Source organism: Melanaphis sacchari, unplaced genomic scaffold (genome assembly GCF_002803265.2).
Source record: "Melanaphis sacchari strain LSU unplaced genomic scaffold, SCAv2.0 Contig67_pilon_pilon, whole genome shotgun sequence".
NCBI lineage: Eukaryota > Metazoa > Arthropoda > Insecta > Hemiptera > Aphididae > Melanaphis > Melanaphis sacchari.
Genome location: NW_020271484.1, coordinates 112,553 through 136,779, shown reverse-complemented (window position 1 = coordinate 136,779; position 24,227 = coordinate 112,553). Strand labels below are relative to the sequence as shown.

The following is a 24,227-nucleotide window of genomic DNA, read 5'->3' as shown; positions in this document are numbered from 1 at the left end:
CTGTGGTACGCCGTGGAGTTAATTAACGGTCAGTACCAACTTTCGTAGAGAACGTTAAGCCTTGCGCGAACTTAGCGACAAGGTATAAAAGATCGACGTAGTCGTTTTATTAAATATATTTAATAAAATACGTTGCAAAAAACAATATTTATTTAACAAAAGAAAAGCTGACAAAACAGGTACAAAATATGCGAGTAAAGAAAAAAGCGAGTGCGATGCGTAACGGAGTCACGAGGTTTTACGCGGAACGTTTTGTAGCGGTGGAAGTACGAAAAATAGTATGTATTTGTATGTTCACAGCACTTTTGGGCAGGGAGATTTTAAAAAACAGTTTATTGGTTACACTACAATTTTAAATTTAAAGTTTTTTCAAACTTTAAAATTAATTATCTAATCTAGTTCAGTTTAGTTAGTATTAAACCATCATTCGATCAAGACCTATTGTGTATTAAAAAGTTCTTTATTTTTACAAAAAATGAATTTTCAAAATTTTAGCAACAATTTTTGTTCACTAGTTTCTTTAGTACGAAATAATGCATATCTTAAATACCCAGAATATACAACATTTTCTTCAAGATTGAAAACATTCAACTTATTCCCGTTAACTTCATCTCAAGATAAATACTCATTAGCTGAAAGCGATGTTTTTGCTGTGGACTCATCTTACATAATTGGGAAAAAGATGATATTCCATGGATTGAACACACAAGATGGAATCCAAAGTATATATACGTATTATTATCAAAAGGAAATCAGTTTGTTGAAAATATAATAATTAAGTATGGAAAGATTAACGATGTATGTCAATGTGATTGTGAATTTAAGACATATGATACATATATTATATATTATTATATACATATATAATATAGGTTATCTTAAAACGAATGACGTTGATGATCATAGAGATGGAAATTTGGGGTTATATAACTAGAAAATATTTTTTGAAAAAATCACCAGTTTTCATTGTGAACTCAAGTGAACACAAGTGAATGCAGCGGACCGCAATAGCAGACATCAGATTTATTTGATACCTTTTTCGCAAACACAAATATGTAAGTACTTATTGTTTCTATTTTTTTTTTTTTATTTTTTTTTAAAACATTATGGCTTTTAAGTTTTTAATATTTAATTGAATAGTACCATAAGTGATATAGGTATATCTAATATAAAGTGTGATTAGTGTCTCACGTTTTTTTTTTTAAATTGAAGTATTACTTTTAATTTTTTTAATAGTTACAGTCGATTATTTTATTACATAATAGTAAACCGAGTTTTAAAAAAAAAAAATAAAAAATATATTTAAACAGACTAGAGGAGGTTTTTTAATATATATATATATTTATCAAAATTATATTTTTTTTGAATATATATTTATATATAATGCTAGTATTCACACATACTTATAATTTATTTAATGTTTGATTCGTACTCGAATTTTTTATTCGTATTTTTAATAACAAAAAAAAAATCTCTAATTTCAGAATAAAATGACACAAGGATATATCAACAAAAGCGAATTAAAAAAACTTTATTTTCAATTAGAAAAAACAAAGTGTCAGAAGACGCGGCTGAAAGAATTAAAAAAGAAAAAATTAAATTAATTAATCATAAAATTAGAAACAGTAGTAGACGGACAGTGGTACAAAAGAAGTTACAGCACGAGATATGATGCATTATCAAGAGTAATAAGTTAATAATTAATATGCATAATTAAATAAAAAGAGCAATTATTATTTATCATATTAAATCACTGTGCTATTTATTTTTGTAATTTTTATTACGTTATTTAAGTCTAAACTAAAAAATTATAAAAAATTAAAACACACATAGTAAAACCAATGGTTTCCTCATTTCACCCAGAATCTAAAAATACATTTATTGTATTTATTGCAGGCAAGTATAATTGGTTATAAAACTAAAAAAGTTTTATTTGCCGGTGTTCGAAATCGGTACTGTGTAAATTGTGAAAGAGCGTCTCATAAAAATATCGATGTACCTAAACATGTATGTTTTTTACCTGGAAGAAGGGAGCTACAAGTATTGAGGCTGACGCTATTGCCGAGGGGTTTGAAAAAAGCATAGAAATGCATGGTGTTAAATTTTCTAAACTGATCGGTAATTATCTATTTACCTATACTTAGCTTAAGAATTGATTTTATTACATTACCATCTTTATTTTTGATGATTTAAAATAAATTTAGAAATAAAATTACGTTATACAACTAATGTTCACACCTTTATGATTTAGGCGATGGGGATAGTAGCGTAACAAAACGTCTAAATGATATACTTCTTTACGGCCAAGCATTAAGGGTGGAAAAAATTGAATGCCGGAATCATTTGCTTAGAAATTATTCTAAAAATATGATGGCCTTAACTAAAAGATCTGATATGCCAATAGATATCCGGAAAAAAATATCCGACAATATTATTAGATTAAAAACCGATATCATTTGTGCTATAAAATATCAAAAATCACAAAATATACCACTACTTCAAAAGATATCAGGTTAAGTTGAATTTAAAATTTAGTATTTTGAAGTACATACTTAACAATAGATTAATGATGCATTTTTCATATTTCAGCTCTTCGATTTGATATAACCAATGCGCCAAACCATCGGTTATTTAATAACCACAATAAATGTTCTTCATATTTTTGTAAAAAAAAATAATGAAAACTATAAAAACACAAATATGGATAATAAATATAAAAAAATTTCCGATGAAATAAATATTATTGTTTCTCGTCTATCTAATAACGCAAATAGTCTGATAATTGACGTCGATAATAATATTTGCGAACAATTCAATAGCGTAATAAACAAATTTTTGGGCGGTAAACGTATAAACTTCACGCAAAAAAGTTCATATACAACTCGGGTACAAGAGGCAATAATAAGTTTCAACACAAACGAGTACTTACGCACAATAAAAAAAACATGTAGCACAAACTAGCCCAGGTATTTATAAAATTATTTAAAATTTGTAATTCCTTACCAATAATCAAAAATGTCCTTTAAATATATTATATGCATTTCTTATTTGTAGGAAAAATAGACAAATCTTTTTTGAAACAAATATTGGATAAACGTAATTTATGCCAAAAAAGACGACAAACAATAAAAAAAATCCCTAAAATAGTAGCCAAAAGATCAGGAAGGCTGATAAAAATTACGGCAATGCTGAACAGCTGGATAATGTAAGAATCATAAACGATGCCGAATTAATTAATGAAATGGATGCATTTGTCAAGTAAATCATAAAATAAATACCTAATTAAATATTTCTACTCTTTTTGAGCTATTTTATATTTTAACATTTCATTAAAATCTCATTAGTTCGCAAATTAATTTGACCTAACATTTTACACATGCATGTATACACTTGTCCGCCTTTTTATTATTATAGAACACTCAATAAAGTTAATAGGACACAAATCGAAATAGAGACACGAGATCAAGCGACTAGCGAAACATGGAGACTAACAGCAAGTAATTTTGGACGGATTTGTAAAATGCGAACAAATACAAGTTGTAAAAATACTGTATATTCCATTTTGTACTCTAGCTTCAATTGCAAATAAGTTAATAATTAAATTATTTATTCAAACATTTATCTTTCATTTTTTTTTTTATAGATCAGTGCAGTATGGTAGAGATATGGAAAACATTGCAAAAAACTACAGTAGACGACGCTTATAAGACTCACGGATATAAGGTTCAGTCGCTTATTAGACTCAAAATCGTCTAGAACGGTCCGGACGTATCCAAATACATTAAAAAAAAAATCGGTTTTAAGACTCAACACTTCGGTTATAAGACTCAAATTTCGTAAAATAAATAGTAGAAAATAAACTGTTTTGGTTATAATTTAGAAATAAATTAGTTTTGAAAAATTAAATAATATTCGTGTTGATTATTTCTAGTTTCTGTTGGTACCTTATAACGTATAATAATTTTTATCACACATAAAAGTTCACATTTATCGCAACGATAATTATAACTATTATAATTTTAGTTTTTTTTCATCGGGATTATTAAATTTATTCAATAATAAAGTATGTAATATGTAATATGTGTTATTGTATTAAAATCAAAGCAAAATATGTAGTAAAATAAAATTTATAAATACGTAATTAATTTTTTTTTCCACTTCGCCTATAAGATTCATTCGGTTATAAGACTCACTTTGTGCTAGTCCCAAAGTGAGTCTTATAAGCGGCGTCTACTGTATATTGAAAAATTATATGATATTCATATTAAACCATGTGGTTTATTTATAGATAAAAATTATCCATACCTTGCTGCAAGTCCCGGTAAGTCAACTATCAAAAGTTAAAATTAATTTTTGAATAATAATGAATAGAAATAATAATTTTCCCATTAAATTGTTTAGATGGTATAACTAATGATGGTAAAATTATTGAAATCAAAGCACCTTATGCAGCGAAAGACACATTAAATATACACGAAGCAGTCGAAACACGTATAGTTAGTAGAATTATAGAAAACAAATGTATTTAATTTCTTTAATTATTTCTATGTTGTATTTATAGATCAAATATTGCACCATTGAAAATGATAAACTTAAATTAAAAAAAAAATACACGATTACTATTATCAAATTCAGGGGCCACTTCACATAACTCATAGTAATATGTGTTATTTTATCATATATGCGCCAAAATGGGTATCAATTCAGGAAATTTATTACGATCCCGATTTTTGGTTATCAAATATGGTAGATAAATTAAAAACGTAAGTATTATAAAAAATAAACAATCAATAATATTAATTTAAATTAACGAAGTTATAATAACTAATACATATTATATCAAGGGCGGATTGGGGAGAAATTTTGGCCCGGGAAAATACAAAAATACCGGCCCACTTATTAATTTATCACTTATTGAATTTTAGCCAACATCTATTATTATTTAGTTTATTTTAACATAACTACACAATTTTTTTAATATTCTGGAAGATATTATACTCTATTAAGTTCTGTATATAATATTTGATATTTGAGAAAAAAACCGGTTTTTTTTTGTGTAATTGAACTTGCATGCTATAACACTTAATTCCCAATCACAAGCTCAGGCATAAAGGAGTAGACTTATATTTTATTGTATGTATATTTTAAAAATATAAGTTAATTAAAATAAAAATAAAAACTATTTGTTTACTTCAAAACCAACATTTTTTAATTTTTTTTTTCTTACAGTTCTTTGTGTATTTTCTTGTTAAGTACCTAAAAACATAAAAATAATAATTTTTTTAATTATTACTTTAATTTATACACATATTTAGTAAGACAATTTGTTCTTCAGTAATGTGCTTTTAGACTTTAGTAACTCAATAACTTCATGGTTGTCTATTTCATAGAGGATGTCTTTTTCTATTCCCATAAGCATAAATGCTTCTAATTTATTTTCACTTAATGTGCTACGAAGTCTAGTCTTTATACATTTCAGGAAAGAAAAAGACCTTTCACAAGCTACCTGTACAATAAATAAAACATATCAAATAAACTTTGTAGTATCCAATATTATAGTAAAATGTAAAGTTAAAAATATTATGTACCTGTGAGCATGGCAAGGTTAGCAGATATTTATAAGCTAATGCTAAGTTGCTATAAGCATTACAATATAAGTTGTATTTTTGTAGTACAGAGTAGCAACAGATTGCACAATTCATACAAGTCTTGCAGTGTGATTTTTCAGTACTTATTTCATTATCAAACAAATCACCATCATCTGATTCAACATTTTTGTAAGCTTCATACGTTTCTGGAATAGATTTTTTTAAGTTGCTCCAATTTCTGGAGAAACTAAGTAGTTCACTTTTTAAGCCATCAGTAGTTATTGTTTGTTCAAAAGGTTTAATTTTACTAGTGAGCTCATATAATGCAGTGGCTGGAAGATTATTTTTTTGTAAATCCTCAAAATAACTTGGCGATAAACAAGCAAAATCAGTGTACATTTTTTTATTTCCTAAAAACTTTTTCTCAATGCTTGTGATAGTATTGTCCATTATGACATTATGTACTTCAATCATATACTTTGTTTCACTGTTCATAATTTGATTATCATATGTTTCTTCTCCATCTAATGCTTTACGTTTTCTAGATCTTATAGAGGGCAATTCATTTTCAATATCTACATCATCAGCTATTTGTGACTGTTCTAATTTTTCTGACATAATATCTATAAACTTTTTCGAAATTTTTTTAACTCCATTGAAGTCCCTCTGAATTTGTTTTAAATTAGTAATTGCTCCACTAACCATTCCTTGACACTTCAGCAAGTCCATGCCCTTTGTTTGAAGATACTTGGATAATGGGCTAATTATATTAAAAATCCGTACATAAGTAAATGCAGTTAAAATTGTTGAATAAGATAAAAATGATTTTTTTAAATTATTAGCTTTTAACTTTGCTTCAGGTGTAAATTCATTTAAGTTTTCTATTGTATTTAGAGCCAAAATAACCTCAAAATATAAACCTTCATCACCAAAAATATGTGTTAGAGCTTTTTCCTTGGACCACCATCGTGTGTTACCAATTGCTTGCAATCTTCTTTTATCATTTGTCTCCATTATGTTGACCCAAATATTCATTCGCTTGTATGATTCCTTAAAAAATATAGCTACATCGTTCAATGTTACAAATAAAGCTGCTGCATTGAGTGGGGATTTTGTAGACTCTATGACAACTAAATTTAATATGTGGGCATAACACCAAATGTGGACTTGATTAGGAGACAATTTTTCAAGCCAAGCTGAAAACCCATTAAATTGCCCTTGCATATTGGCAGCACCATCCGTAGCATTACCAACACACTTCTTAACATCCAAGTCATTTTCAGTAAGAATATTAGCCAACATATCAGCAAAACTTTTACCAGTTGATTTTTGTATGGTTACAACTGATAATAACCTTTCTTGAATACCTTTTGAATTTACATACCTTACTACAACAGAACATTGATCTTGCACAGAAATATCCTGAGTTGTATCTAGTTGTATCGAAAACATTCCTGATTCTCTAACATCCTTTGCTATTGATTTCTTCATTAAAATGTTAATTGAATCAATAATCATGTTAACTGTAGTTTTAGAAATAAACGTTAACGATGATCCTCTTCCTTTACCTTTTCCACGTTCATGGTTTCTTATTGCATCCTCAGTAATTTTTTCAATATGATCATTTAAAACAACATCATATTTTTTCAAGAGTAAAAGAATATCCAAAAAATTTCCATGATCAATAGCAGGATCTTTTAAACTTCTTGAACATTCATTCAAATGACCTCTAAAGCTCAGCCCTCTTTTGCCAATTAATTTAATTACATCAATTACACGTTCAACAATGTTAAGATTTTTGGTGACTTCACTTTTTTTCTTGGACAATTGGTCAGTAAATAATCTATAATCAATAGTTTTTTTGTTTGAATAGTTTAAAAATGACTCTGAACATAATATGTGACATTTACTAGTTTCATGTTCATGAATTCTTTGGTAAACGTGACTCCAAACATTTAAACCTTCAATGAATACATTTTTTTCTGATGAAAATGCTAAACACACACTACAGTATAATGATTTAGATGTTGTGTCATAAGATAGCCAACGGCGTTGAATGTTATTTTTTCCATAAAAAGCCTTAAGAGATTTAAATTGATGAACAATCACTGGTTGTATTGGGTGAAATTCAAAAAATTGTTCTAACTTTGTGGTAATTGGTTTTTGAAAGTAATTATAATTGCTAGGAGTACTACTTGATTCAAGAATAGTACATATAGGAGTATCTATTTCAGTTACATTTTTATCTACATTTCCTGTCAATTCTGTTTCTGTACTACATAAAATATCTTGATCAGTATCATTCATAGTACTTATACTTCTTATAATATTACTTTTATCCTATAATCATAAGCAAAGCAAAGCAAACCAAAGCATTAAGCAATTGTATTATATCAAGAGTTAAGTGCACTGCATAGAATTTTAAAATGTCAAGGAAATACTAATGTACAAAATATGAAACAAATATAAAATTTATCCTTACCTTAGATTTGGAAAACATGTTTAAAATATTTGAACAGTTTTTCGCTTCATTTTTTAACATAATCTGTTTCTTTATTCGCACTTTTTCTGCGCCACCTTTGCGTTTTTTACTGACTTCGGGTTCGGACATGATGGAAAACGAATAACGATGAATAACTTATAATATAATTGTATAATAAATTATAATTTAATTATTATTAACAATGCACAGAAATTCAGAAACTGAGAAACATAATAAATTAAAAACACAGTATCAGTTATCCTTATCACAGCTAGACAAATGTTAAATTATCATACTTTTTCCCAGTTCCGAAGAAGTGCCCGCCAATTTATTATTTGGTGACTTTGTAAAGCGATAATACTATCCATTTATCTATTCTGTGGTAGTATTTTGTTTTGTGTTATCACGGTCGTAATAACTTATCACTAGTCACTACCGTGGTAAATGTCCAAATTGGAGAACCAATAGCGATTTCGACTCGGACCACCACAAGTAGAAAAGATGTAGGTATAATTCAAATTTTCAAAATACATTTTTGGCACAACATTTAAAAATAAATAATTATTTGAAGAAGCGGCCCACCGGGAAAACTCCCGAATTCCCGGTGGCCCAATCCGCCCCTGATTATATTGTGTTATAATATTATATCGTTTATGCGTATATTGCGTATATGCAATTTCTTTAAACATAATATAATAACTAATACGATAAATGAAAACAATACATATGTAAATATTAATTTACATGTACATATTTTATTTACAGTGTTTACTTCCGGAAATAGTTGGTCTGCTGTATAAACATCGACTAATGTTGTCTGACATCCGAGAGCCAAAAAAAAAAATACCATAAAAAAAGTGGTTAAAAAGAAATTATTTTAATATATTATTTATTACAAAAGTGACAACAAATAAAGTGAAAAGAATGGTTTAAATATTATGATAAATATTTTTTTTATAATATCCTTCAAACCTTGTTTTAGTTGTTTTACATTTTTCAGCTTTTTACTCAGCGAAAAATATTCATCGATAAGATGTTATCATTACCTTCGGTAGGTTGTAGGTATTAAAATAAAAAATGTTATGAATTATAATTATATTAAGTGAAACGACTATCAATATTACCTATTATCTAAAAATCTAATAATATTTTATATTTCATATTTTAGGTTATTAGACTATAAATATTAAATGCAAATCAAGCTATAGGTATTATATAAAATGTATATTTAAGTTGAAAATATATTATTATCAATTATTATTTATCACACTAATTTAGTTAAGTAAAGTTGATCGTAAATTATCGATATTGATGATTATATTTTAATTGTGATATATTTATTTTTATAAGTATTATATTTGAATAAGTAATTATTCAATAAATACAAATCAAGCTATGTTATAATACAGTTTCTATGTTCTATATATTGGTACATATATTTAGGTGGGCAGTGACTAACATTATAATCGTTAAGTCATAGGTACGCGCGGGTATTAGAAATACGACGGCCGCATTTCCACGTATAAATTGTATTATGACGCGTAACGTCTAAAGGTACGTTTTCTCTGCAGCGATCAGCCGCGGCGTCCAAACGTGGTGTCCAGACGCAATCAAACGCGGCGTCCAAACGCCGCGACTCGACCGTTTTCTCTACAGCGCGCAGTCGCCGCGATTCCTACAAAACAATCACGATATCATTCATAGTTAAACTGTCGTCCTGTGCGAATGTGTTTTCCTTTTTTTTTATAATTTTATAATAATTAAATTGAAAAAAAATGCATCGTCAAATAATGCTAAACAATAATAAAATTATATTGGAGTTATTGAGAGAGGAAGAAGAAGATGATCAATTGTTAATGAATAAAAAAAATAAAAAAAGGAAACCAATATCAAATTTATTTTCGACAAGAAAATCAGAAGGATTTTTCGAAAAATTAATCAAAGGCCATCTTGCTACCGATAATATTAAATTTCGCGAGTTTTTTCGTTTAAATCGCCGACAATTTGATTTTGTTTTGTCTTTGATAAAAAATCAAATACAAAAGACACCAACAATGCGATGGCATGAACCAATAACACCCGAAGAAAAATTGGCAGTTACTTTAAGGTAAATATAAGCATTGTTACAATATAAGTTTAAAAATAGATTAGCAAGATTCTTATTAAGCACTTAAAGTTTAAATTATGATAACATTTATCAAATTAGAAATTTACAAATTTTATTATTGAATTAAAATGTTATACCATCCATTATAGTGACTTGTAACGTATTGTACAGCAAAGCGACACTCACTTACCCACTTTTTTATAATTTTTTTTTTTGTAGATATCTAGCCACCGGGGAATCTTTTCGTTTATTGGCATTTGCATTTCGTATATCCTACAGTTATATCAGTATAATAGTAAAGGAAACATTGACAGTTTTAAAACAAAATTTAATGCCAATTTTTTTACCAGATCCAACTATGGTTGATTTTAAAACTAAGGCAGATGAATTTTGGACAAAGTGGAACTTTCCTAATTGCATTCTCGCAATTGATGGAAAGCATGTAAGAATCCGTTGTCCTAATAATTCAGGTTCTTTGTTTTTTAATCACAAAGATTATTTTTCAACTGTTTTATTGGCGATGGTTGATGCAAATTACAAATTTGTAGCAATCGATGTCGGGTCATATGGAAAAGAAGGAGATAGCGGTATTTTTTTAAAGTCTACAATGGGACAACAAATTTTAAATGGTGTATTTAAATTTCCAGAAGATTGTGCCCTTCCTGGTACTGATATTATAGCACCTCACGTTATATTAGGAGATCAGGCATTTAGGTTGCACAAACATATTTTGAGGCCGTTTTCTCAAAAAGCAGCAAGAGGAGATAACAGCAAAACGATTTTCAATTACAGACTTAGCCGTGCTAGAAGAGTAACCGAAAATGCTTTTGGGTTACTAAGTCAAGTATTCAGAGTGTTTTATCAGCCAATCAATATTGCTCCAACAACAGTTGATGATTTAATCATTGTTACATGTTGTTTACACAATATGTTACGTGATGCATATTTAGAACACAATGGAAAAGCATACTATCAATTTGATCAGGAATATTCAACTGTAAATAACATGAGGTCATTTTCTGGGGAAAGTGGATTTATAAATACGGAAGGAGTTACAGTAAGAGATATTTTTAAAGATTATTTTGCTAATATAGGAGCTGTACCATGGCAAATGTAAATAATTATACATGTTTTGTATTAATATACCATTATTATTAATATTACGATAATATTGTGTGTACTGTGTTCATTTATTTATAGTAGTTGCCAGTTGGTTATCTAATAAATATCAAAAACAAAAATAATCAAAATGTTCTTGAATTTAGGTTTTATTTTTAAACTCACAAGTTAAATAAAATCAAAACAAATAATAATAATTAAAAATAACCAAAATAACCTTTAATATTAATTTATAAAATATAAAATGTACTTAAATATAATAAGTATACAACAAACAAATATAATATGTAGGCCTAATTATATTCATCGCGGTTATATTGTATAAATCCACACGAAGAACTTGATGCAGCAGTGTTGGATGAGTTGGCCGGCGATGGACACTGTGGCATGCTGTTACTATCATTATTGTATTGCATATATCCAGATGAAGAACTCGACGCAGCAGTGGTGTACGAGTTGGCTGGTGATAACCACTGTGCCATGTTGTTGCTATTTAAAGGCAGAACATAATTAGGTTGAATGGTTTTAGTATGATCAGGAACCACATATTTTTCTTCAATCTCATTCACCATTGTCAGTATTCGCAGCTTAGCTTCGTTGATTGCTCGCGAAGGGAGTTTTTTGACGGTCATGGCAATACTTTTAAAAAAAACGTCGACTTCGTCCTCTTTTTGGTCCAGCGATGCTAATAAATTATTTTGTGCCTGGATATTTGATAACATTTCATTTCTTTCTTTAGATCTCTTGGCTAATATTGCTGATAATTTATCGTCTTTAGACCGTAATCGTTTCCCTCCAAATGAAATTGCTGGTAAATTCAATACTTCGGTTTCACTGTTACAGCTTTCATTCTCCACGTCCACGATGTCTTCTTCGTCTCTGAATAAATCGTTGGACATAATATTTTGTTCTGTCGTCGTTTCTTGCGTTTCAACATTTGTACAAGTTCTAAAATAATATTTTTAATATTATAATATAGGTAATTTAAAATAAATGTATCTAGCTAGTTTCTACTTTTTACATACTGTCTTTCATATTCAACCGTATCCAAAAACGATAGATAGTCCATCAAAGGCCATTTTTTTTTGTCTGAAGTCGCCGACCCAGTAGGCAATTTTTTTTTTTTGTCGCATGTATGTGTCACGCATGTTTTTCCACCTTTTCTTACAGTCATCAACTATAATTAAAAAAATATATATATATTATAATAACGAAATAATATTAATACCTATGGCTATATAATAATATAATAATATAATATTATTATAAATGATTAATTTATACATATATTTTGTACTTACTATTTCTATTGAGCTTTATCCCAATTTCCGACCATAAGGAATCTTTCATAATTTTATCTTTATGGTTTTTATCTGAACTATCATAAATAACTTTATTTTTTTGAATTTCCTCTATGAGGATTTCGTCCTCTGCAGCGGAAAAAATAAACTTTTTGGACATGTTGTCGCTGGCGTTCGACGCGGTATACTGGTCCGAGACCAGTGCTGTCGCCAGACGCCGCGTCAAATGTTCTAGACGCAGCGACGAACGCGTATAAGAAAACGGTCACATTCAAAATACTTAGTACAATAGTACAGCGTTCGACGCCGCGTTTGGACGCCGCGGCTGATCGCTGCAGAGAAAACGTACCTTAAGACGAATGTTCATATCATAATAAACGACGCTCCAGTGTTGCCGCGTCTAAATATGAATAGTTTCGATTATATCATCAAAAAGTTTCGAAAAATCCCCACTTTTTTTTTTGTACTCGCATGTTTATATACTCTTGTCCCACACCTTCCTTATAATTATAATGTTATATAGACATGATAAGACGAAATTGTTTATTGATACCATAATCAATTGTGCTACAATCTAACAATGCAACATTGCTACTAATTTTACTATCCAGTTCATCAACATTCTGTCATCATTTCATAGTTCATATTATACTTTTTAATTAATTTTAAATTAAAGTATGTATTAAAATAATAAACAATTGACAATGTACGATTATAATTTATATATTATAACTTAATAAAGTTTATAAAGCAATTTAGGAGCTTCCTCGATCCAACAATGAAACCAAACAAATCATAATAATAACAAAACAAATAAATAGGTAATAATATATGTATAGATTAATATATTAAAACATAATGAAGTATATAAAACAATTTAGGAGCTTCCTTATTTTAACAATATAACAATTAAATGTATAAATTAATCAATAAACTAATAAAGTAGGTAATAAAAATAGTAAATAAAAAATTAATAATATTAAACATAGGTAATATTTGATAATTCCTTCATTTGATCATTTCTTCATTTATTTCAAAATTATAACATGATTTTTTTTGAAAGTTAAGTATATTTTTGGAGTTGAGCATTCCGCTCAAAGTTTCGGTTTCTAGCCTATTTCTGGTTTTGGTTTTATTTAGATTTATTGTGCTAAAAACTCTCTCAGTAGCAGCGCTGCTATGTGGCAATGTTAAAATAAATTTAATAAATTTATTTAATAAGGGGAATAACTCACTGTCATCACCTTTTTTCATGTCTTTAACCGTTTTCCAAAATGCAATTGTTTCATTATTGTAGTCTTCGACACTGTTTTTTAGTAACCGCCACTCCCTATCCAAATCGTTTAAATCCATATTTAATATTAATTCAAAATGTGTAGCAGCTGGAGCAATTGATACTATATTGGATATGTTATTTGGGTTCAAGAAACTTAATGCTTTCAATGATTTGATATAACTGGAGTTAAACGGAAATCGTTTATAAAACTGATGAGCCCCTTCAATATAAAAATTAAGGCAATTATTTATACATACATCTTTTTCATTATTTTTAATAATATTGTTTGAAAGATCAGTCATACATTTTCCTCCTAAATATATTTGATCATTTGGAAGATAATGAATTGGATTTCGATATTGTATTTCAGAAATATCATGTTTTTTCAAGTAATCTGGCTTAATATAACAGTCGAGTAATGTTCTATACGCTGCACTCATTTTATTATAAATTTGGTGAATTTTTGGTTTTTGTGATTGAAATTCAAGATTCAAATTGGTAAAAATTGGTAAGACAAACTCAAGAAATTTTAAATAAAAATGATATATTGGATTAATCAATTTTATATGGATATTTTTAGCATGGTTGTCAATCAAATGTTCACCCTGAAAATATAACTTGAGTGCATTCCATTGTTCAAGTACTCGTTTAACACAGACATAAAGCGACAACCATCTGGTTTGACTAGGTTGTAAAAGTTTGTGAGGTTTAACCTCTACAAAACTCTGAAATTCTTCAAAATGTGTCTGACGTTTGTAACTATACTTCATATATGTGTAAATTTCACGCATTAATTCTTCAACTTCAATGGGGATTTTTTTACATGCATATGATGCACATAAAGCTAATGAATGACATAGACATTTAATTACAAATATGGAGGGTACTTCATTTTCTAATAATGTTTTCACTGAATGGTGTTCTCCAAACATAACATTGGCTCCATCTGAAGCAAAACCAACTAGATTTGACTTATATGGAATATCGTAACTTTTAAAAAAATTAATAACTGTTTCAAAGATAGATTGAGCTGTTGCATTGTTTACTTTAATAAGTCCAGCGAATTCATCTCTGACTTCGTAGCTGTCAGTATCCACTATACGGGTAACTATGGCCAAATGTTTAACACTAGATTTGTCGGTCGACTCATCAATCATGATTGAAAACATTTGGTTCTTCATCCTTTGAATAAGATTTTGCATACCACATTCTCCAATCACATTGCAAACCACTGACGTTGCTTTTGTTCGATTGCATTTAAGATTTTTTATAACGTCAGAATCTTCACCGATTATTTTTATTAATGAAACCAGATGATCAACTGTTCGTATTGCAATGTTGTGTTCGACTATAAACATTGACAACCGAATTTCTGCCTCTTTGGTTTTTTTAACAAGCTTTGAAGCATTTTGAACTGTTGTCATCTTATTAATCTCCATTGTGTTTTTTCTCGAACGGATTAATTGAACGTGTTTATCACTTTTTCCGTGTTTTTTAACCGCAGAAATACCACCCATTAAATCAATTTTACAAAATTTACAGTTAAAATAAGTATCACCTTTTATACTCTTCATCAACCATGGTTTTAGGTCATCATCATTCAGCCAATCACTTCTAAATCGGTGAGTAAATTTTCGTTTAGGTGCTTTAGTTTGATTTTTCATAAACTTTCCCTCCTCGGAACTGCTTATATCAGACATACTTAGGTATTGTGTTAAATTTTAATTTCAAAGTTACTTGGCACGCGATGTACGTTATATTAAACAACAAGAAATAGAAGAAACGATAAAAGAACAATGGTCAATGACGCACAATACACGAATCACGATTCACGAACTATAACTAACAAATCAATCTATTAAAATCAAACATTAACGAAATTACGAATATCGGATAATAAATGTATTTATAGTTTTTTATTATCTATATTTAATTATATTATTAATTACACTATGGTATATTATATGTATTCAATGACTATTTTTGTGTATCATTCATATTACGTAAATAATTATTAAATATGAATTATCTTCCACATTTTTATATTTTTGTAAATTCAAATATAATATTTAATTTGACCTGAAATCCCCACATTTTCTTCAAGTAATACAAATCCCCAACATTTTCCTCAAATCCAAAATATAGCGTTCAAATTCCCCAAAGTGAGGAAAAATCCCCACGTCTGGCAACACTGCGACGCTCTCGGTCCCGAACGAGCATGCACCGAGTCGGCTGGGAGCAGTGGGCGTTACTTAAACCATTGATTATAGAATAGACAGATAGACAATGGTATAGGGATTTTCGGTGACTAAAATTTTATTTATAATAGCTGCCAATGGGTAGCGTTGTATGAATTAATATTATATTATTAATACTGAGTACTGACGGCAAGTAGTAATAACATATTCTTAGACCGGTTTTTGGCAATGACAGAAAAAGCGATAAGCTTATAAATTACTTTATCGTAGATAAATGATATTTTCCGTGCATCGCACTATCACCATTCACCACAATATTGCAAAATTATTGTTAATTTTTTTCATATTCTGCGTTATTACGTTGTGTTGTACGCGACCAAAAAGTAATTATTTATTTTATTACGAAAAATTAATTTATTTTGCAATGCTAAGATTCAGTAAAATTTGCTTTTTAAAAAAGTATTGTATTACAATTTACATTATACACTACACAAAATTTACCAAATTTTAACAATACAGCAAATTTTTATCCATATCATAGTTTTTTATAAAATAACATAAATTATTTTATGTTCAAATTTTAAAAGAATAAAATCGCAATAACATAAATAATACAATTAATGAAATATTATTATTATTATTTATAAATAATATAATGCAGTTGTATTTTAATATTGAGTAGGTACATATTGAATATGTTAAATTTAGAAACTAACAATAAATCTGTATATTATGAAAAACGATTGCGAGTAAAGATAGACCAAAATTACATTACATTGGAGTCTGGATTTAAAATTAATAAATTAATTTAGAATAATATTAAATTGTGATGTTTATTAGTTCTGAAAAGAACCGTTTTATAAAATTGAAGTAATTAGTCCTAAAAAGAACTGTTTAATAGAATCAACACAAAGTTCTGAAAAGAACTATTAATTGTGAGTCCTATAGAGGACAATTAATACTGCTTCTATTGTTTTATGCAAATAGGTACAATGCCAGAACAAGAAAACATTTATTTAATTTAAATAAATATGGTTTAATATTTTTAATTTTGAAAGTTTTGCTAATTTTGAAGTAGTTGAAAATAATTTTGTTTTATTAAATATTTTGCAAATTAAGAGTTGTTCAATTATGTACATTTTATGATCTATGTAGTTTGTTAATGATTAATCAAGCCATTTTTTAACTATGTTATTATTTTTTACGCGCTCAATTAGTTGAAATTTTATTTTTTTTAATGTAAATAGCTTTTATAATTGTTTTCAAAAATATTTAAAATTTTATTTACTACATTGTTAAAACTATTTGATGGTGCTTTAAGCCCATTTTCATTTTCAATTGAAGTATAATTTTTATTAAGTAGATGCAACTGTTTTTTATCATTTAAGTTTTTATTGACAAATAATTAATTTTGACAGTTGTCACAGTTAAATTTTTTCATACATTTATAACCTAAATATCCTGCAAAGTATGAAACAGAACAATCTTCCAAAGTAACACCATTATTTATATTTTCATTAATAGAATCCTCATCAGATGATATGTGAGAGGGAAAGATAAATTAGAAAATAAATACTTTCTGTGTCAGAATAAGAAGACAATGTTGAATTGTTAGAATCTATTTTATTTTGATATTTCACCGTGTCAAATATTATAGGATTTTCATCTCCTATGGTTGCCTTACAATTTGTACCTTTAGATGTACATAAAGAAAAAATACTATTACTTATAGAAGTCCTAATTGTTCTGGCTGTTGGATTTTTATTATAACCACCCATTTGTCGAAAAATACTAAATAGATTTTCTAATATATTCTGATTTAATCTATTAGTCATTAAAATTACAATGTTATGAGCTTTGTCTTCTTCGAAAAATTGCAACACATCATTAATTGTCTGTGTGAAACCTTTAAAACAAGGAGGTTGAGTTAATTTTCTTTTTTTTAATTTTTGAAAATTTGTAAAATATTCTGGCTTTTTTTTAAGAAATAGTGTACAGTACCTGATTCAGTTAATGCACATAGATATGGATTTTGGCTATATAAAGATCTGCTACTAAGACAATCGAATAAACGATTGATAAATTCAATTAAATCTGCAGTATTTAAAGAAGTGTTACTTTGAAGTTGTCCAGTTTGTATACAAGTTCGGATCGTTGCTGACATAGAATGGCTCAATAATTGTGCTGCTAATTTAACATTCATTTTTGAAAAGAATTTGGATAAATATGTGCATCTGTTTTTTGACGAGACATCTACTCTTGAGATTTTTTTTATCTAACTCATAAGTTTTTCTTTATGTCATCAAATGAAATTATATTGCCATCACCATTTATAAAAGAAGCTTCAATTAAATTATTTCTAACACTTTTAAGTAAATGTGGCACATCAAATAAAGAAAATATTTTATTGTTATCAATAAAAAAATAAGGCCTATCTTTAGAAACATTTAATGATTTTAAAGTACTTTGATTGTTTGTGCCTTGATCACATACTATAATTTTTGGACACAATCTAACTTCAAATAATTTTTTAAGAACATCTTGTATTAGTTTTTTTAAAATGTTTTTGCTTACTCCAGAATGAGAAAGAATATATACAATAGGAATTTTCCACTGAGAATAAATACCTTTGGCTATAAATACTAGAACATAGTTGGCACTTTTATTGATCCTTCCATAATGACCCAAGTCCTCAAAACCTTTAATATAATCAAATTCTTTTGAATATCCTACAAATTCTTTTATATACATCTCATCAAAACAAACAGAGCACACTTTTTCTTTATAATCAGATGACTTAAATTTTTTTTGAAGATGACTAAAAAATAATTTACTAAAACATGGTAAAAACTTTGATTGACCAATCCAATAAAAAATAGTAGATGGTCCTGGTAAATTTACTTTCTGAGAACGTAAAAATGTATATGCTGCTGGAGATTTATAATATAAATTTAAAGCTAATTGTTTTTCATTTAATGTCTACGGACGACGCTTATCTCTTAATTACATAGTCACTATTACCTTAGAGTTTATAGAAGAAAAATTATGCATATTTATTAAATTTTTAAAATTATAACGAGTACTAAGATTATTTTTTTTTTTTAATTTTGAAATATGAACTATTATGAATTATTTTATTTTTTTGTTGTAATTTTTGCTTTAAATTCAATTTTCTATGAGTATCTATTTCAATTGAATCAAGTTTTCTTCTTAAATTGGGGCTAGACATGTGTATAATATTTGTTATTTTAGCTTTTTGTGTAGAAGAAAGTAAAGAAAGGGGACTTGAGAAAACTAACTCTACCATATTTGATTTTGAATGTGTATATGTTTTAGTTGGAGTTGATATTTAAATAAATTCTTGTTCAGGCTTATGATTTCCATTTAAGTTTAAAGATGTACATAGCTGTTGCTCAGTTTTATTATTATAATAATAGGGAATAGCAGTGTTAGTTAAACGGTTTTTATTAGAAAAATTTGTAAAACTTTCAGGTGGGAAATGCTCTTGACAAATGTACCTATTATGCAATTTTTCGGGTTTAATCGAAAATAGACTTGTGTTTCCTGTGAAGATAAATCAAATATTATTTACCCGAATTTATCATCCAAACTTCTCTTCTCTCGTCGTTTGGAAAACGATAAAGTCGTAAATTAGGAAACAAATTCCTCCACTTGCCACAATTCACATACTGACATTTATTGCCAGACATTTTCAAATAATTTTATACTCAAAACAATAAAAATTATTTTTTGTATAAAAGACTGATCTCATAGATCACAGTAAGAGTTGGTAATCCAAAAATTGTCTCTCACAAACAAGAAACGACTAAACAGTAAACACAAAATAGCAGTCAATTGGATATTTAATGATATCGGATATGCGATAACGAATTATGAAATAATATATTCTATTTTTAGAACGACAACTATTGTACCCTCGCTCTTCCTCACCATACTATGGTAGTGATACCACCACCTATACTCCGCGACACGAAAAGTGGCCAATTTGTACCGCGACCCGTTGTGGCTTCCCTACCTGTTAGCCATTGGTTCTCAACCTACACCATCACCTGCCCGTCACCGGGGTTGCAGTTAAAAATAATTAATTCAAAAAAACGTGATAATTAATTTAATTACATTATGAACCACTGAGGCGAAATGGCCGCTAGGATCGCGACGGTCATCGGCCACTTTTCGTGTCGCTTACTATAGAATCTGGACACCCTCCGCTTTGCTTACCTACCTATGAGAGGGTACACCACCTTTGCATCATTTCTACACTAGTTTGTTTAGCGGTTGCATCATTTTCTGCACTAGCACTCCATAGTGGCTGCATCATATGAATGGTCACCAAATATTAACATTACATTGCCTATCTGTCTATTCTATAATCAATGGTATAACGTCCTCTTAACACCGTGAAGAGTCGTACAAGGTGGAAGGGGAGCGCGGTGTACAGAGTCAGAGACACGATTGGCACATGAGATAAAGAACTACACACAATACAATAGGATCGTTATAAATACAGTCGATTACAGCACCAAAATGTTATCACAATAATATGATAGTGTCACCAACATAAATATAATACTATAATTATAATTATAATCTTAGTTCTCAGTGGTTCTAATTCGTTAATTAACTCAATTAAGTATAATATAAATATAAAATAAAAAATCACAATAATAAATACAAATTAGGTTAGGTTTAATTAGTCTTTTGATTTAGGTCTTAGGTCTTTTATGGGTTTTCGGTAAATCTAATAATACTGTTGAACTACGTTTTTTAGGTAGCAGTATTAAACCATTTTGCTTTATAACCATTTCACTCATTTTATTATGGACATTATTTAAAGTATCTACTTCTTTTGACAATTCTGGATGTTGTTTTTCGTCTATGATATAAGTTAAATCAATCATTTTCTTAAGTTATTCTCGACATTGAGCTGGTATATTTAAAATATTTTCATTGGTCCTCGAATTTGGATTAATAGAGGTAATGGCATTTTCATTTAAAACTGTAACACTGTTTTGAATTTTAATTTCATGATCTGTATTATAAGTAATTGAATACCGAGGATCAGATGATATGAAAACATTATTTTGAAATTTTTGTGGTAAATCTTCAAACGAACATCCTGGTACATAAATAAATAATGCACACACATGTTTACATGGCCAATGATATTTTTTAAAATCTTAACATGTAAACTGGGTAATTGAAAATTTACTATATATGAGGAAGAGTCACTTTCACTCTTTACTTCGAACAATAATTTATCCATCTCTAATTTTTTAATTTTTTTTTTCATTATAGATATTCTGAGCTGTAGCATATTGTGAATATACATGTTTAACAAGTGCTTCTGGTCGTCCGTGTAAAAATGAAGGTATTTTATTTGATATTTACTTAAACTTTGTGGTAAAAACTGTTCAATTATATTTTCTAATATACTATTTAAAGACTTGTCACTCTGCATTTTTAAATAAAAACTCTTTAAAAGTTTATTTTGAGATTCTACCCCATTATTTGTGGCAACTTTTATGTCATATTCTAATTTAAAAAATTTATTTGTCCATTTTTCTTCAACAGGAAACCAAGTTTTGATGAAGTATTCCTGTGCCTTTGGATTCTTCAGCCATACTTCAGTCAACTTCATTTTCTCTACTATCAGCAATGTTCTTCCAAATAGCCAAAAGTTCACCTCGATAATCTTTAACACTGAGATTATCTAGCTTATTTGTCCATCATAACCAAGCTTGTTCTCATGAAAATCACATATATAACTTGGACAATTGAATATTTTGGTAATTGCATTATACTCTGCTTCACAATAATTTGTTACAAAATATTGAGGAAACCATGTACAATTCCAAGATTTAATTACTTTTAATGCTTCTTCAATAGATTTTGAATCTTTGTACTGTATACAAAAAAATGCTACAACACAATAGTTGACATTGGTTTTCATTACTAGGACAAATAAAGGAAGAGCATATTTTGTGGTTTTATAAGTTGCATCCAGAAAGCATACACTGCCATATAGATCTAATAAATATTTTTGCCATTCTGTTTGTTGACAAAACATTAATGGTGTAACAACTCCATCTACTTCACTGTATGGTTGGAAGTAAAAATTGTCGTTTGGTTGAGATTTTTTCCACTGTTCAATTTTAATCCTAAGAGCATTCTGATCAATTTTACTCTGATGTTTTTCTTATGTAAATTTTATTATAAAATTTCTTATTGTTCTCTGATCAGGGAAAAATGCTCGTGATAAGTTTGAAGGTGTTGACGTTGAACATGATCTATCTATAAAATCTTTTAACATAGACTGAACAATTTTAACATTAGACAATCCATTGTTCACTAACCGTGATATTTCTTGCAACACAGATTTATCAATGGGCAAGTTTAAAAGAGATGTTTCTACTGGATGATTATGAACGGATGGCAATGAAACAAGTAACAAATATTTGTCTTTCATACATATATTTTTACCTGTATTTATATCATTTTTTATGTTGGTTAGTACCTGCATAAAATTTTAATTACATGTATTCACATTAAATATCTAGTAATTAACATTAATTGTTTGTACCTCTTTTTTAATTCTTCATTTAGACATGTATTCTCTGTAATTTTATAGTCTGGAAAAAATGTTAATTTGACCATAATCATGATAGTTTGGCAATTATACTTTTTGGTACAATTTAAGTGAAACCTCTTTTTTGTGCTTGTAGGATGATCATTTTACAATCTATCTATCTATACTATATATAAAATTGTAAGGGTTTTTCTTAGACCGCGCTAACCAAGAAAACTACTGAACCGATTTGGCTGAAATTTTTTTTAAATGATAGAGAATCTTTCCGTGTGTTGCGGGGTCGACCAGTTCTTCCGGGTTGCCCCGGAGACACTCAGCCCCTTTATGTAACCGCGGGGTTGTCTCTTACGGGCAGTAGTCACGGATGGCTCCGGGGGTCCTACCCGGGGCGCCGCCTCACCTCGGGCACCATAATGAGTGACCGCCGCGACCAGAGCTCGACGGATTATCGCCTGAGTCAAACCCTTTCTACTAAGGCGGTACTCCCACAACCACCACGAGTCCTTCCTCAAGTGTGCCTTCCCCGGTGCGGGCGAGCGCGAGTCCTCGGTGAGTCCACGCGGTCGTGCGCCTCGAGTCCAGCACCCTCGGAGCGTCGAGGCGCTATTAGCAAGCCGACTCGACAGGGCTTACTCCGAGTCCCGTGGTACAAGGTTTGAACCCGGCGTTCAGGCCCTCGCAACTGCCTTGTCCGCAAGCAGGTCGATCGGGGCACCGCTGTGTGTACCGCGACGACCCCTTTATAGTGCGTACGGTTTTGATCTTTATCGACAGATTGCCGTTTCTGCCGGTGCCTCTCTCCTATCAAGCCCCGATCCGGCTGAATACGTGCACGTGCTTCGCTCGACGGGTGGTCTGGCCCCTCTAGTTCGAGCTCTCGGTCTAGGCAAGAATTTGTTCATAGGGAGCGAGGGCACCCAATTCGCCCCGCGAGACTTTCCGTCCGTCCCGGTTCCGAGGAGACCGGGCATTCAGTCCGTCCCGCCAGGTATCCCGTCCCTCGCTCCCGGCTAGGCGGGTCTTAGTACGGAGGGCGTTCGACGATCCTGTGGGGGCGCCATCTTAGGCCCCTTTTGATCCGGCTATCGGGTCCCGCTTCGCCTGCCACTATCCGGTACTTCGAAGGCTTTCGCCCCGCCGCTATCGATGACAGCGACAGTCGTTCTGGCTAGGCCCACTCGGACGATTTGTTCCCGCGTGGATAGGGGAGACTGTCCCCATGTCTCTGGCCACACGCCCGACCGCTGTGGTTTTAAAATTAGGGGTCTGGGTCGTGCCCGCGGGGTCGCCCTACATCTTTACGTTCTAGGACTTCCCGGGAGAAGTTTTTGAACGCAAGGAACATGGTCTCCGTGGAGGTCATGGTATCGCAGTCGCACGGCCAATCCGCACCTTCCGCTTGCGCTGCGGCTGCGAGCTTGCTGACGGCGCTACGTTCCGGTTACGTAGTAGCGTTTCAACCTTCAGGTGAGCATGTTGCCGTGCGGTCTTCCGGAGAAATGCGGAGCATGTGCTATACGATTGCCCAGCATATGGCAGGAAAAACAAA

The 24,227-nt window shown here is 30.0% G+C and overlaps 4 protein-coding genes and 2 pseudogenes across 4 annotated transcripts in view; 2 read left to right on the top strand and 4 right to left on the bottom strand.

The window, feature by feature from the left end:
• The first annotated feature begins 475 nt into the window (after window positions 1–475).
• On the top strand, window positions 476–2,085 carry LOC112600744 (annotated as a pseudogene).
• Window positions 2,086–5,311: 3,226 nt separating this feature from the next.
• On the bottom strand, window positions 5,312–8,199 carry LOC112600743. Its single transcript, XM_025348049.1, has 6 exons — window positions 8,071–8,199; window positions 7,735–7,928; window positions 7,224–7,431; window positions 6,439–7,073; window positions 5,589–6,348; window positions 5,312–5,506 (listed from the first exon to the last, which is right to left on the bottom strand). The coding sequence occupies exons 1-6, from the start codon at window positions 8,197–8,199 to the stop codon at window positions 5,312–5,314; spliced, it is 2,121 nt and encodes a 706-aa protein (XP_025203834.1).
• Window positions 8,200–10,124: 1,925 nt separating this feature from the next.
• Window positions 10,125–11,294, top strand: LOC112600742 (protein ANTAGONIST OF LIKE HETEROCHROMATIN PROTEIN 1-like). The gene is made up of 2 exons (XM_025348048.1): window positions 10,125–10,177; window positions 10,397–11,294. Exons 1-2 carry the CDS (start codon window positions 10,125–10,127, stop codon window positions 11,292–11,294), a joined length of 951 nt encoding a protein of 316 aa, XP_025203833.1.
• Window positions 11,295–11,595: 301 nt separating this feature from the next.
• LOC112600725 lies at window positions 11,596–12,932 on the bottom strand (annotated as a pseudogene).
• Window positions 12,933–13,171: 239 nt separating this feature from the next.
• On the bottom strand, window positions 13,172–15,573 carry LOC112600741 (zinc finger protein 862-like). The gene is made up of 3 exons (XM_025348047.1): window positions 14,478–15,573; window positions 13,685–14,093; window positions 13,172–13,220 (listed from the first exon to the last, which is right to left on the bottom strand). The coding sequence occupies exons 1-3, from the start codon at window positions 15,571–15,573 to the stop codon at window positions 13,172–13,174; spliced, it is 1,554 nt and encodes a 517-aa protein (XP_025203832.1).
• Window positions 15,574–21,802: 6,229 nt separating this feature from the next.
• The window catches only part of LOC112600740 (zinc finger BED domain-containing protein 1-like), a 13,415-nt gene continuing 10,990 nt past the window's right edge, over window positions 21,803–24,227 (bottom strand). The window contains exons 3-4 of the mRNA XM_025348046.1: window positions 22,446–22,606; window positions 21,803–22,250 (exon numbers count right to left, since the gene is read on the bottom strand). Coding sequence (XP_025203831.1) covers window positions 21,803–22,250; window positions 22,446–22,606 — 609 coding nt within the window. The remainder of the gene's footprint in view (window positions 22,251–22,445; window positions 22,607–24,227) is intronic.

Bases quoted from the DNA above. Each gene is read 5' to 3' on its own strand.
- LOC112600743 (XM_025348049.1), bottom strand. From the start codon at position 8,199: ATGTCCGAACCCGAAGTCAGTAAAAAACGCAAAGGTGGCGCAGAAAAA. The intron at 6,349-6,438 runs GTTAAAAGCTAA...TAATATAATTAG, and splicing joins GAATTTACACCTGAAGCAAA to CCCATTATCCAAGTATCTTC. The intron at 5,507-5,588 runs GTACATAATATT...TTTATTGTACAG, and splicing joins TAACCTTGCCATGCTCACAG to GTAGCTTGTGAAAGGTCTTT.
- LOC112600742 (XM_025348048.1), top strand. From the start codon at position 10,125: ATGCGATGGCATGAACCAATAACACCCGAAGAAAAATTGGCAGTTACT. The intron at 10,178-10,396 runs GTAAATATAAGC...TTTTTTTTGTAG, and splicing joins AAATTGGCAGTTACTTTAAG to ATATCTAGCCACCGGGGAAT.
- LOC112600741 (XM_025348047.1), bottom strand. From the start codon at position 15,573: ATGTCTGATATAAGCAGTTCCGAGGAGGGAAAGTTTATGAAAAATCAA. The intron at 14,094-14,477 runs GTGAACATTTGA...TTTATATTGAAG, and splicing joins ACTCAAGTTATATTTTCAGG to GGGCTCATCAGTTTTATAAA. The intron at 13,221-13,684 runs GCTCAACTCCAA...AAATGATGACAG, and splicing joins ACCGAAACTTTGAGCGGAAT to AATGTTGATGAACTGGATAG.